We start from the raw sequence: 13,969 nt of genomic DNA on the forward strand, positions 1-13,969 counted from the left end.
TACTTTTCTTTTTTTCTTTTGTATTTCGTTGATGAGAAAATATATCAACAAAAATCATGTTTTCTCAGGTTGTTATTTCTAGTTCTTTGTAGAAATCTAAATTTGTCTATTCTTCTTCAAGACTTAAGTTTTACAAAACAAACTATACATTTCCAACAACCCCCCCCAAAAAAAGTGATTCTATTTTCCCCTTTTTTTTCTTTTCAGTTCCACATTTGTCTCGTTTCCTTTTTTTTTTTTTTTAAGATTGACTTTCCTTAGACAATACCTAATATGTAGATGTGTTGATTTCAATGTTTTTGCATGAATGAGATTAATGTAAACAGACTGGAACATCAAGGCGACCCATTTTTTGAGTTTCTAATCCTTATGGTCTTACTTCGGAAATATGTAAGAGCGCCGGTCCTTTAATTTAAATTGATACCTTCACGAACTAAGTTTACTTGCACTAAGAACCATAATACTCTTATAAATTACCATTCCAATCCATCCTCCCTGTATTTGGCTTTATGCACACGAAGAAGAAACTTAATATAAATCACCTAACATTTCTCCTCCTCTTCTTTAACCCTCTTTGCATAAAGAACCTCAGTAACAAACTCTTTAAAAAACTCAATCAATCCTCTTTTTTCTTTGTTGTAGCAATTTTCCTTTGTTATCCTTCGTACCCCCAGACTACGTATCCCAGACTGTCCCTTTTTCAACTGGCGGGAGAGGAAGGACAAAGAAAGGCTAGGTACGAGGATTTACGGCTCGAGAAACATTAAACTTGGGAAAAGAATACCACTCGTAGACGCCCATCTCCTCCAGAAATAGGACATCTATAGCGGAACTTTAATGATGAAAGATAAGAGAGAGAGAGAGAGAGAGAGAGAGAGAGAGAGAGAGAGAGAGAGAGAGAGAGAGAGAGAGAGAGAGAGAGAGAGAGAGAGAGAGAGAGAGAGAGAGAGAGAGAGAGAGAGAGAGAGAGAGAGAGAATCCAGACAAATAAACTGATAAATGGACACACACACACACACACACACACACACACACACGAAAACATACGAACATAAATAGAAAATCAACAAAATAGCGTGTGTGTGTGTAAGAGAGAGAGAGAGAGAGAGAGAGAGAGAGAGAGAGAGAGAGAGAGAGAGAGAGAGAGAGAGAGAGACCAGGTCAGATCTATCGCCGAGGTCGTGAGAACAAACTTTTTCTCAGAGGGAGGGGAAAACTCGAAAAAGATGGCGACAGGAATGATACATAAATATTAGGCAAAGTAGTCTTAGGGTGGGCACAAGACTGAGTACCGAGCAGCAGGCGAGGCGGGGAGAGAGTAGCGGAGTTCAGAGGCCTCACCCCCCGAAGGACTGAAGTTGGCAGAGCAGATAGGGACTTTAATGGAGAACGAAGGGGAGGGAAGGAAGACACGGCCGACCGACAAGAAGGAAGAAGAGACGAGGAGGAGCAGGAAGAGGAGGAGAGGAGAAAGAGGTGGTGGTAGTGGAGAAGAAAAAAGAAAAATTGAAAGATAAGAAACTAAAGAAAGTAAAGAGAAAAGGATCGATTCAGAAAATGGAGTAAGAAGGAAAAAGAACATGAGGAGCAGGAGGAGGAGGAGAAGAATAAGGAAAAGGAGAGGAAAAGATGGAAAAGCAGGAGAAAAAGGGAGGAGAGAAAGAAGAAAAGATGGAGGAGCAAGAGGAAACGGAGAGAAGGAAGAGAAGGTGGAGGAGCAAAAGGAGGAGGAAAGGGTAGGGCGGAGAGGCAGGAAGAAGAAAGTGTAGGAAGGAAGTGGTTGTGATGGTGGTAGTGGTTGTAGTGGTGGTGGTGATGGTAAATTGATATATAAAAAAAAAGCTCATTAAAACCTCAAACGCACGTGAAGGTCAGTTGTGTTAACACCTGAGGAAACTTTCTCCTCCTCATTTTCTCCATTTTACTCATTATTCAACCATACGATAAAACAAAAATAAAAAAAATAAAAAAACACATACGGATAATCCTCACATTTATTCCTCATTTACTTCCCCACAAAGGAGGAATCTTACAAAAAATCTTCACAAGGGTAAGACGCGTTAGAGACAGAAGAAAAAGAATAAGTGACCCGTGGCAGTTTAAAGAAAGAAAACGTAGAGAGTAATTCTGGCAGCGTCTTCTGGCGGGACACAAATACTCAATTAATTAGTAAGAGGATCATGTACTTAGTTCAGCGCCCCATCATCACGCCATTCATCGCTTTCCTCGTTGGTGGAGATCGTGTTTTGAGTGAAGACGTGGCTCGAGGCTCACGGCGATATAATACAAAGGAGCACAAAGGGAGGACGGAAAAATAGTAGAACTGATGACCTTTATGAGACTTTTTTTGATGGATTTCACTGAACAGGGTGTAATAATTAAGCTGCTTCAAGGAGGTATTGAAAGGATTATTATGCAATGCTAGACACGAGGTTGCGTCTACGGAATGAAATAACGCTGGATTTCTTGTGTATGATAGTGAGAGTTGCAAGTGTATGGATTGTTTTTCCGTCTCCACCTATGAAATGTCCATGTATCCTCCTCTTCCTCCTCCTTCTCCTTTTCCTCCTCTAACTACAACACATACTCAGCTTCCTTCTCCACCATTAACAAGCATCCAATCTTTCTCTCTTATATCCAAAACAAGTATCTAACTTCCTCCTCCTTCTCCATCCATAGAAGCATCTATACCCCTCCTCCTCCTCCTCCTCCTCCTCCATCCACAACAATATTTCATCCTCCTAAACCCAAAACAAGCATCCACCTTCATTTTCCACCTACAGCAAGCTTCCATCCTCTTCCTTCACCCACAAGCCTCTACCTCCTCTATCTCCACCCACAAGTCTCCATCCTCCCGCTCTTCCACCCAGATCAAACTTTCACCTTCCTCCACACACACACACACACACACACACACACACACACACATTTACCGACACACCGACACACAAGCTTTTCTCTCAAATCAAGAGCAACTTTCATACTACCATCTACTAACACCATGAGAGACCTTTCCAGCCCGGTCAGTCAGCATCCCCTCCCTAGTCCCACACATTCTAGCCCCGCCCGTCCTGCCCCACCACCTCGCTCCGTCCCTAGCCGCCATCCTGAGTGACACGGCTCCTAAAAGCGACATCACCAAACGACTGAACCAATGGCACAGTCGTAAAATCTTTGGTATAACAAAAAGTGAGTGGAAGTCCAGCGCAGTCAGTTCTCCAGCTCTCGTTCTGTAGGTCGTGTCAGGCGAGGTTTAGTACACAGGACTCTGGTTTACATCAGCGAGACACGAGGATGACTGGTGCTGGTTTGAAATATATGTGTTAGAGTCTTGGTGGAGTGGGAACGGTGCTCTCTCTCTCTCTCTCTCTCTCTCTCTCTCTCTCTCTCTCTCTCTCTCTCTCTCTCTCTCTCTCTCTCTCTCTCTCTCTCTCTCTCTCAAATAAGCTCACAACTGCACTCGTGTCTCGTAACAATACCCACGTTCAAAATATATATCGATCTTACTTCCAGGAAATCTGTATCAACAGAGACAAAGGGAGTAGTATTCTTCTTAACATATTTTGTTCAGAATCGAAATCGATGATCGGACAATCTATAGTGTAAAGGTTAAGTTTGGTTAGGTTTTCTGGCTCATAGTTCGACTTTATTACATAGTTAGTTATTTAGTTTATTATTGACCATATTAAATGTACAGTAATCTTTATAATAAAAACAAAATGAAAGTTGGTCCAACACAAATATGATAATATCCCGTAAATTCTTTAAATATATTCTCTATTGTAAGCATCATAGCATAACATAGAAGCTGATTAGAACGCCTCAACCGACTGAATCCATTAAGCAATTTAAGTGAAATCATAGTAACCTAACAACGTAAAAACAGATGAAACACCACAACTCAACTAAATGATCTTTTACGTAACTGAAGTATAACAATGTAACTCATTAAATAGAATTTAAACGAAAAAATGCATAACAAACTATTTCAAAAAATCAGGTGTAACGAAAAAAACAATAAGTTAAATGAACACTGAACAGCAAGTAAAAAAAAAAAAAAAACACTAAACACGAGCAAATTAATATATAACTATCTAAAACAACAAAAGTAAAGACAAAATTTTACTTAGTAGAGCTACAACTTCCTTAAAGGAAAAAATAACAACAACAACTGTATAGTACGAATTTCCATATATAAACTCCAAAGTTTCCTTACACTTTCAGAGAAGGCTCTCTTAATTTAACGGTTTTACATGACGAGTATATAACGACAGAATCAAATAAACGATATGACAAGATTCGGCATCACTAAACAGACCATCTTGTATTTCTCTGTGAGAAATGAAGTTATTGTTATCACTGAAATGCTGAGTCAGAACGCACTGCTCAGTTACATGAGGTTCTGTTTGAATGTGTCCGCACTCGCACAGCCGCTCCTCAAACGGTAACCGTCCTCGACCCCTCCTGCTCCACCTAACGACTTCCACCGCCAGGGGATGGGCAGAGATGCGGAACCGTGTGAAGCACACTCGCTCATGTTCACTAATAGCATGCTTAGAAACATATATACTGTGAACGGACAAGCCAGAGTTAATTTCTCTGTAAGTTGTCTTCCTCGATGACTGCGAGGCTATAATGTCATCCCTCACTTTATCCTTCCCTGACTGTTTGTCATCAACATTTTCCTGCAGCAACCCTAATACATACGATCTAGTACCATTTCTCGTGCACGTTGCTAAGTTCATCATAAAATTTAATGGATCATCAGTCATATTGCCTCTATCGTACCACATTTTCTTGAAAGATTTGCGTTGTCTGCTTTTGTCGAGGTATTCTACTGGTGGAATAACCTGCCTCTGCATAACAAGTTATTGTAGATGGTGCCTCTGACACTCAACAAACTTTTGAGCGCCCAGTTGTACAATTTAGCAACTGGCCTTAAATCAGCACTCAGCTAAGCCTCACATCCATGTAACACGACACTCATTACTGCTCCTTCGGAGATGCGCCTTTTAACAATAAATGGGATGTCGTTGTTTTTATTCAGAAAAGATGTGAACTTGATGATGTGCTTCACACACACACACACACACACACACTCTCTCTCTCTCTCTCTCTCTCTCTCTCTCTCTCTCTCTCTCTCTCTCTCTCTCTCTCTCCTAAAACAAATTGCAATCATGACCGCTCCTCTTTACCGCCACATTCACGTTCCATTAAGCGGAATTACAAATCATTCATCTCCAGCAAGTAACCCGTGGAGAGGATCTATAGTTTTTGAGCGATTCGGGCCCTGAAAAGTCTATTCATCGCACTCTCGATAATGTCCTGCGCAGCTCTCTCTTCCACCGATCATGTGGGGGGAGATTGATACACTCTTGCATGGCTGACGGGAGGTGAAGCTTACTTAGATCGAGGTCACGGAAAGTACAAGGAAGGAAATTAAAGGTGGATGGTTGTAGGAAGTTTCCTGTCCCAATTATAAGAGGTACAGGTAAGTTGATGGACTCCTGCAAGGTTGACGTGAAGTGAAGTTTACTTAGATCTAGGTACAAAGTAGGAAATTAAAGGTATGCAGTGTTGAGACTAAAAGGTGGATGGTTAGAGGAAGTTTCCGCTCACCTGCCCGATTATAAAAGGTAAAGGAAGACTGATGGATTCCTGCGTGGTTGATGTGAGGTGAACCTGACGTAGATCGAGGTCACGTGAGGAATAAATGTAAGGTGGGAAATTAAACGCATGCAGCTTTCAGAGTAAAATGTGCGTGACCATAGGGAGTTTCCGCTCACCTGTCCAATTATAAAAGGTAGGTACGATTGAATTCAGCGTGGTTTGGGTACAAAGAGTTCCCCGTTCAAAGTTAGGCGGGTAATTTAGGTGGTTGGCTACGTACGCTGTGCCCGTTCAATCATTTACGAATGTGAGCAAATTATGTGAGGAGCGAAATACCCTGGAACGCGCGCTAATTTGCGACTATTGGAACCGGCGGTAAGTAACTATTTTGGGCTCATAAAATGCATCGTTTTGAAAATTACCCTTTACATATTTGCACGACATGTTATAAACTTCTGCTTCGTACTGTGGTCAGCCTGAACGTGCGGCGAGCATCCGGCAAACTTATGGCAGCGTTACTCTTGACTAATGTGACGGCGTTGTGATCCTGTGATGTCTTAAAAACGTCAGTGGGGGATGATGTGAGGCAAGCCATTCGAGGCAGCTTAGAAATACTTCCTTCAGTAATGATCTCTCCTTCGTTTCTGAGTGAACTTAATAGAGAAAGATCGCAGGCTTAACGTGTAAGAAAGCCCCATTAATGTAAACCCTTGTGGAAAAGAACGAAGAAAAGAAATGAAGTAATCACTGAGAATCGTTGTCATTTAACCGCCCACTCATGAACTTTTATGAAAATAGTGAATCTTAGAATTTGAGAGCCTGTGTTCCTTCCCGGAGAGGATAAGGGATATGAAGGCACAGCGTTGCACGAGTTGGTGTGCAGGAGGTCTGGGAAATTAACAGACACGTGCCTAGCCTGGCTTTATCCTGCCTGTTTCCGGCACCTCTTCCCGTGACGTAACTCAGTACAAAACAAACACAACTTTATTTTCTGGAATTTTAATCTAATCTGTCAACATTTAATCAAAATCATGGTTCGAAGAGAACTTTTTCTTCTGGCACTGTCTTAAGGACTAGATGTCTTACTTTATTGGATTTTTTTTTCGACATAAAAAGAAAGAAAAATAGGACGAGTTTCCTCCCGTCAACACAAAATTGCAGAACTAAGTTGTGTCAGACTGCCCTCCCGAGCCGTCCCTGGCTGCACCTGGGATACATTAAGAGTCCGATAGTGTCCCCGTGGGAAAGCAGAGACTGACAGGCAACTCGTACCCTTCCTGCGGCCTTGTTGTGCTCGCCGCGGCGGTGCCACGTGGCCAGGACGATTTCTTACACCTTCAAGATTTCTTGCAGATACATTATTATTCTTGTTGAAATGAGAGACAATAGAGGGAAACAGCCGGAGCATCAACTAAGTTTTTCTCATTGATGGTACCTGTCAGTTTTACTGTTTACCCAAACCAATTTTCTTTCAGTCCCTACTTGCATGAATAAATGTTTATACTCCTGGACTCTTAAGTTGTATTATATTATATACAGAATGTGACGAAGTAAATAATGATAATAACAATGATCATAATTTATCAGACAAAAAGTGTGTCTGAAATCTGCGTACAAGAATATCATAACATTGGAGTCGCTGTGGAGTCTCACACACACACACACACACACACACACACACACACACACCAGAGTTATGAGCCTCTCGCACATGTCGAGCACCAAGGCAAATCTCATCGACTTGGAAGCAGAGTAAAAAGTGCCGTGAAACAAGGAGACACGCCCCATCTGTGTCCGTTTGCCTGGGGACTCCAAACCCGATTATCTCGTTTGTGAGACTGACCAAAACTGAAGACATAGTCCGAACTGTGCCAGAGAGGTTATAGAAGTGGTTAACATGCAAGGTTTCATTAATAGATAAATAAATAAATAAATAAATATATATATATATATATATATATATATATATATATATATATATATATATATATATATATATATATATATATATATATATATATATATATATATATATATATATATATCCTTATTCAACGCGCTATTTTTATTACAAGCTGTAAAAGTTGCTCATTAACATTAGCATATTAATCATGAGCGTGCACCTGCATTCTAATTGATAGAGTGTAGTTGTTCATTAAATGAACTTTTTAAAACAAATGACAGTAATAAAAACAGCAACATGGTGACACGAGAACCACATCAGTTACTACTACTACTACTACTACTACTACTACTGCTACCACTGAAACACTATTGCAGTTGCTTCTACTACCACCACAATTACTATTATCTTTACAATTAGGAGCACCCTTCCCTGCCACCGCCAATACAAATACCAACATTTCCGCCTTCAACAGTATCATGTTTCGCCTCCCCGCCACGCCCCTCACCCCGCCCCCTCCCTCCTTACAGTGCCAGGACACGGACGCCACGGAGGTGGACCTCATCCTGGTGGTGACGACGCTTTCCACTATCACCATCACCTCAGGGGCAGCCGTCTTCTCCAAATACGAGAGTTGGTCCTATTTCGACTCTGTCTACTACTGCGTCATCACCCTCACCACCATAGGTAAGCTGTCATCACCATCATTGTCACCGTCACCCAAGGGTAGTCATGCCCTGTCACTTGTTATCGCCAGTTGCCATCACTGTTAGGACTAGTTATTGCTAAAGTCATCACAATTCAGTCCTAGTCCTAGTCACCAGCATCAGGAGTCTTCATTAGTTTCATCATCTTCATATAATCATCATCATCATCATCATCATCAATTAATCAATTCATTATTACCATCACCAGTCACAACTAATACCATCATCACCACCACCATTCATCACCAATGCCACCATCATCCTGACTAGCATCGCAACCAGTCATCATCATTTCCATCATCACCACCACCACCATTCATCACCCGTGCCACCATCATCACCACGAGTCACCACCACCACTCATCATGGAGGAGGTGGCCTAAAAAAACAGAGCAATTTTAGCAGCACTGCCATCGCCCCTCAACACCAAATATGAATTACCTGATAGATTACATTAAAAGAATCAATCTAATTATTTCCTCTCGAATAATTGCCGCCAAATTGTAGTCCACGAGCTGGAATCCAATCATAAGCGTAATTGTGTACATTCAAGTAAAAAAATTATGGCCAGATAATTCTTACATAAGTATGGCTTCAGAAAAAGGCAGCAATTGCGGCAGCCGGCGGGAATCCACACAAGCAGGTGGTTACCTTTATGGGAGATTCGTGCCGGAGGAGCAGCACGTCAGCGCCGGCCCTCAGCGACCCGCCGGCCGTCCCTGCTGACTCGCCGCACCGTCTAATGAACTATGTAATTTCGCATGAATGTAATTTCCTGAAGGATTCTGGTGATGTTTCCAGAGTCATTTAAAAGTCGTGTGCAAACTCAGTCGCCCTTCGCGTGTCTCCGGCCGCTCGTTAGGCTGAAGTCGGTGAAGTGGAGCCTGGTCTGCTTGGTCTGAGCAGCTGCAGCTTTCTAAAAATTTCTTCAGAATGTTAGATGTCAAAACAATTACAACTAAAAAGACAGACTGATTGCTTGCTCCTGTCCTTTGAGTTTTATAATTCAACTAATGAATAATAGCATAATAAACCGCTAACGCTGCGCTACTCTCCTCTCTGAAGCAGAGGAAACCCTTGTAGGACGAGGAGGAATGAGGCTTTGCTTCACTGAAAATCAGTCTCCTGAAAAGATTAAAATGTACACGTGCATTCCAATGATTAATCGATCTAGAACTCGCCTACTCACCAACATACACCTGCACACACACACACACACACACACACACACACACACACAGGTCCGCGCGGCTACCATGGCGCCTGAACAAGGAGGGAGTAATGGTGGATGGCGGTGCCGGAATTAATCGTCGAGGCAACATAGCAACATATCGGTGCCCCGCCCCGCACCGCACCGCCCCGCAACACCCAAGGACGCTTCCTGTGTATGGTCACGGACTTAATTTCAGGGGAGCCACCTTGCTTACTTTCATCATTAAACGCAATAGAATGGCACTCTAATATTAATTCAGGATGTATTTATTGTTATTATCATTAATGCTAGTAACAATAGCGATACGTATGCTTTTGATTAATCAAAGTGAACTTGCTCATTCATATAAAACAAATTCAATTTTCCACCTGTCCCTCCATTAGTCTGTAATTCGTACAAATAAAAATACTTTTAAAGTAAAATCATTAGTAGTGAACGTAACTATATTTAAACATTTGTTTTCACTCGTGGATTCGCCTACTTTTCCAAAAAGCTGTGTTTGAAGTTTGACATATCCAGAATTTCATATATATATATATATATATATATATATATATATATATATATATATATATATATATATATATATATATATATATATATATATATATATATATATATATATATATATATATATATATATATATATATATATATACCTACTTATCTATTCATTTATATAGGTAGGTAAGGAGAGAGAGAGAGAGAGAGAGAGAGAGAGAGAGAGAGAGAGAGAGAGAGAGAGAGAGAGAGAGAGAGAGAGAGAGAAGAGAGAGAGAGACGAGAGAGAGGAGAGGAGAGAGAGAGAGAGAGATGCCCTAAGCAGACAGATAAGCAAAACGCATGACAGTTCTTCCAGTGCAATCAATAGCGATTATCAAATCACCCCCATGGAGTGTGTTGAGGTCAAAGCAATTAGAAGTTATTAGAAAAGTTAATTTGTCATGATTTAAACGAGAACAAATTACTGATGATTGCAAGCTACGAACATTGATTTCCTGCGGCGTGCATCAGTTGCATCAGTTACGGGGCACCTCTGGAGGCGAGCTCTTCCTGCAGCAGCCAACGCTCGCCCGGGCTGTCAGCGGGTCAAGCAGGGCAGCGACGCGTGAATACCGACGGGATAACTCGGCTAATTGAACGAACCATTGAACGAACCCTCTCCCTGGCTCCCGCAGCACACCCTCAGCCTTTAGACTTGCGAAAATGTGAGAAAAAACGGCACTCAACTAAAAAAATACGCCTACAATTATAGATTTCACCCCAGCCATGTTTGCCAAGCTCGAAAATTACAAATTACTTGACCAAATTATAAGTTGCCACCTGTGAGAGTCCACGTCCCCCATCTGTGTGAGACTGGGGGACTGAGGCAAGAGACCTGACCATCCTAAGCCTTGCTTATATCCTGGAAATTGAGCCCTGTGACCTATAAGAGAAGCCTTTGGATCACTCTTCTCGTATTATCGATTCATCACACTCCGGGGCACAGGAAGATCATTCCTTCCTGGGTCCGGCGTCATCGTTCTGCTCTGCGCTGCCCATTTCCACACTCGCGATGCTGTTAAGGACGTGAGAGCTTGGTGCTATGACGAAGAGAAGGAGGTGGAAGAAGCAGGAGGAGAAGAAACAATAGAAACAAAGAACAAGAACATCTAGCAATAACAACTACTACTACTAAAACAACAACAACAACCATTTCCACCACCACTACCGCCCAAACATCCACTAACAACAACCAACACCACTACCACCACCACCACCAACAACAATAATAACAACACACCTCTCGTCTAAGTAATCTTCAAAGACTAAAACCACTTATCCTTCCATAATGCGACGCCGCGATGATTCATAATAAGCAAAGCGGGGAATGGTCCGCTGAAAGGAAATATCTCCACTACAGAGAGGCGCCGCGACATGCAGTTATACAGTAATTCCAATCCCTTATGACTTTCCACTAAAAAAGTAATAGATGATAATGGAAGATAATCCATACGCCCATGTCTCTCTTTCTCTCCCTATCTCTGTTTCTCTCTTTTTCTCCTTGTCCTCTTTCTCTCCCCACTGCAGTCCAGCCAACAGCTCACACACTAAACACCCTAACGCATCTTTCTATTTATAGTATACTGCTCTGCTTCCGTATCTTCATCCTCCGTGCACCGCTGTTCCTTTCACTCAGGAGGCACTGCTGCTCATTCCCTTTAACACATGATAGCATTTGGGAAGCCTGGAATGTAATTACACGATACAGCTGGTTCAGATTAGAGGAGTCATTATGGATAGTTTCTTGAGTGTGTGTGTGTGTTGTGTGTGTGTGTGTGTGGTGTGTGTGTGTGTGTGTGTGTGTGTGTGTGTGTATGTGCGCGCGCACGAGCGCGCGTGCATGAGTGCGTGCGCCGTGCGCTCGCTCACTCGCCTCGCACGCAGAACTGTAATAACAAGAATTACTGTTAGTACATCCAGGAAAGCAGAATTTTTTTTCAGGTGTGTTTATCTGTTTGCCAATTAAGATTAAAGCAACGTTCGCTGTAGCATTACATTGTAAGCCGATGGAACGGAAAAATACACTTCACATGAAAGCCAGCGCCCTCGGCAGGGATGGGAAAGGCAATGCTCCTGGTGATCATACTCGTACTCGTATACGTGGTGTGTGCGTGCGCTGACTCATACGAGAAAAATAAACATTAGACAATTGTAATATATTGTGGAAACAAACAAATAAATAAATAAATAAATAAATAACAACAAGATTTCTTAATCAATTCAACAGATAGCCTTTGTTTGATAGCAAGTTAGACAGCAATAACTAATCACACTGCCACCAGCGATCATCCCTACAGCCAATGCTTCACACTGTGTGCGCTGCCAACCAGACCTTGCGGGGAGTGAAGCCAAATGGGTTTATCCCCACGATACTATCACTCACAGTGGAGCCTGAGTGGCCCAGGTATGTTCTCAGTCAAGAGGGGGAATATCACGGGGAATTACAAAACACCTCTAAGGCCTCACACAGACCAGCCGTCGTCATCCTGAGAAACACGAAACTGCGTCTGCCCACAAAAGAGATCACGGCCGGAGCCTGTCATCACTCATCCGAGAAGCTCCCAACAATGTCTGACAAGGAAACAAGCAACGTACATTTATCTTCGCCTGGAAAGTTCTAACACTGAAAAACAGACGCAGGCAAGACTAAACAAGCCTCCATGTATAGCGTGACCACTGACGAAGAACAAACATACCAGCGACTCAAACGCCCTTGGAAACAGAAGATTTTAGTCAGCAAGAAGCAGCAAACAGCACAACACAGAGATCCATTACAAACTGATGCAACGAAACGCCCAAGCCCAGCAAACCAAGCCGTGAAATAAGTCTGAACACTCAGCTGCACACACACACACCCCATCACACCAAACACAAGTTCCCTCCCGCACAAGGTTAGCACAGGAGCCCCGCCAAGCCCCTGCCACCTAAAACCGGCGGCCCTGGAACCACTCGCGCTGGCCCTAGGATCAAAAGGGGCACTGGAGCGCTATAATGCCTCGCCAGGGGGGTCTAAACGAACGATTGGACGCGTTAATTTGAGGAGCAACGCAAGGGAGGCAGCAGCGTTGTTGATGGCGTTGCTAGGTAGGAGCCGCTGCCCTCCGCCAGTCCTGCGCCTTTCACCCTCTGCTTCTCTGTGATAATTTTCCTTTTGTTAAGTATTCAAGTTGCTTCACAGAGGAATTTTACTCGCTGCAATTTTTCCGCTAAAAGGACCTACAGTTCCTGGAAAAGTGGCGAGCACATGCGGGAAACTATCTCGCTCTCCGGTTGGGCTGCAAATTATAACTGTAAAATATACGCGTATTTTTAAGAGCGTACATGCGGGTCTAATTTTCATTTTAAATTGAAAATGATAGTTACTACCAATGCGTGTTGACAATTACGGCAGTCCGGCTAAAAGGGTAAAAATTTAAGGTCAAAACTATTAGTGAAGGCCAACCAATTTTACAAATTAGAACATTTGGACAGCACAGAAAAGTAGCATGGCCGTTGTAGTAGTAAAATTGGTAGTAGTAGTAGTAGTAGTAGTAGTAGTAGTAGTAGTAGTAGTAGTAGTAGTAGTAGTGGTGGTGGTGGTGGTGGTGGTGGTGGTGGTGGTGGTGATGGTGCCAGCAGCAATATTAACATCAATAACAACTATTACAAAAACAAGAACAAATGTAAACAACAACACTAATACCAACACAATAACAACAATAATGATAACAACAACAATACCAGCAATACAAAAGGAACACACGTAGTTTCTCTGTGTCCCTTCACCACCACAACTCCACGCGAGACAGGCAACAATAGCACCACTGAGGAAGAAATACAAACAGTGCAAGTGGAAGGCAAGGGAGCAGCCTCAGCCTCCGCGACTTTAGGACTTTCAATCAGGATAAGCCAAGTGAAGCCTGAAGGGAGGATGGGGCAATAATTCTGCCTCCAGGACAAGTGCTTGGGGTCTCCTCTCCCATCTCTCCCTCACCTCCATCTAACTCTCCTGCT

General features: G+C 42.6%; 1 protein-coding gene across 1 annotated transcript in view; it reads left to right on the plus strand.

Moving 5' to 3' along the window:
* The window catches only part of LOC135100866 (two pore potassium channel protein sup-9-like), a 52,464-nt gene that overhangs the window by 18,245 nt on the left and 20,250 nt on the right, over positions 1-13,969 (plus strand). Inside the window, exon 2 of the mRNA XM_064004378.1 lies at positions 8,044-8,200. Coding sequence (XP_063860448.1) covers positions 8,044-8,200 — 157 coding nt within the window. The remainder of the gene's footprint in view (positions 1-8,043; positions 8,201-13,969) is intronic.

The sequence above is a fragment of the Scylla paramamosain genome, chromosome 5 (genome assembly GCF_035594125.1).
Source record: "Scylla paramamosain isolate STU-SP2022 chromosome 5, ASM3559412v1, whole genome shotgun sequence".
Lineage (NCBI taxonomy): Eukaryota > Metazoa > Arthropoda > Malacostraca > Decapoda > Portunidae > Scylla > Scylla paramamosain.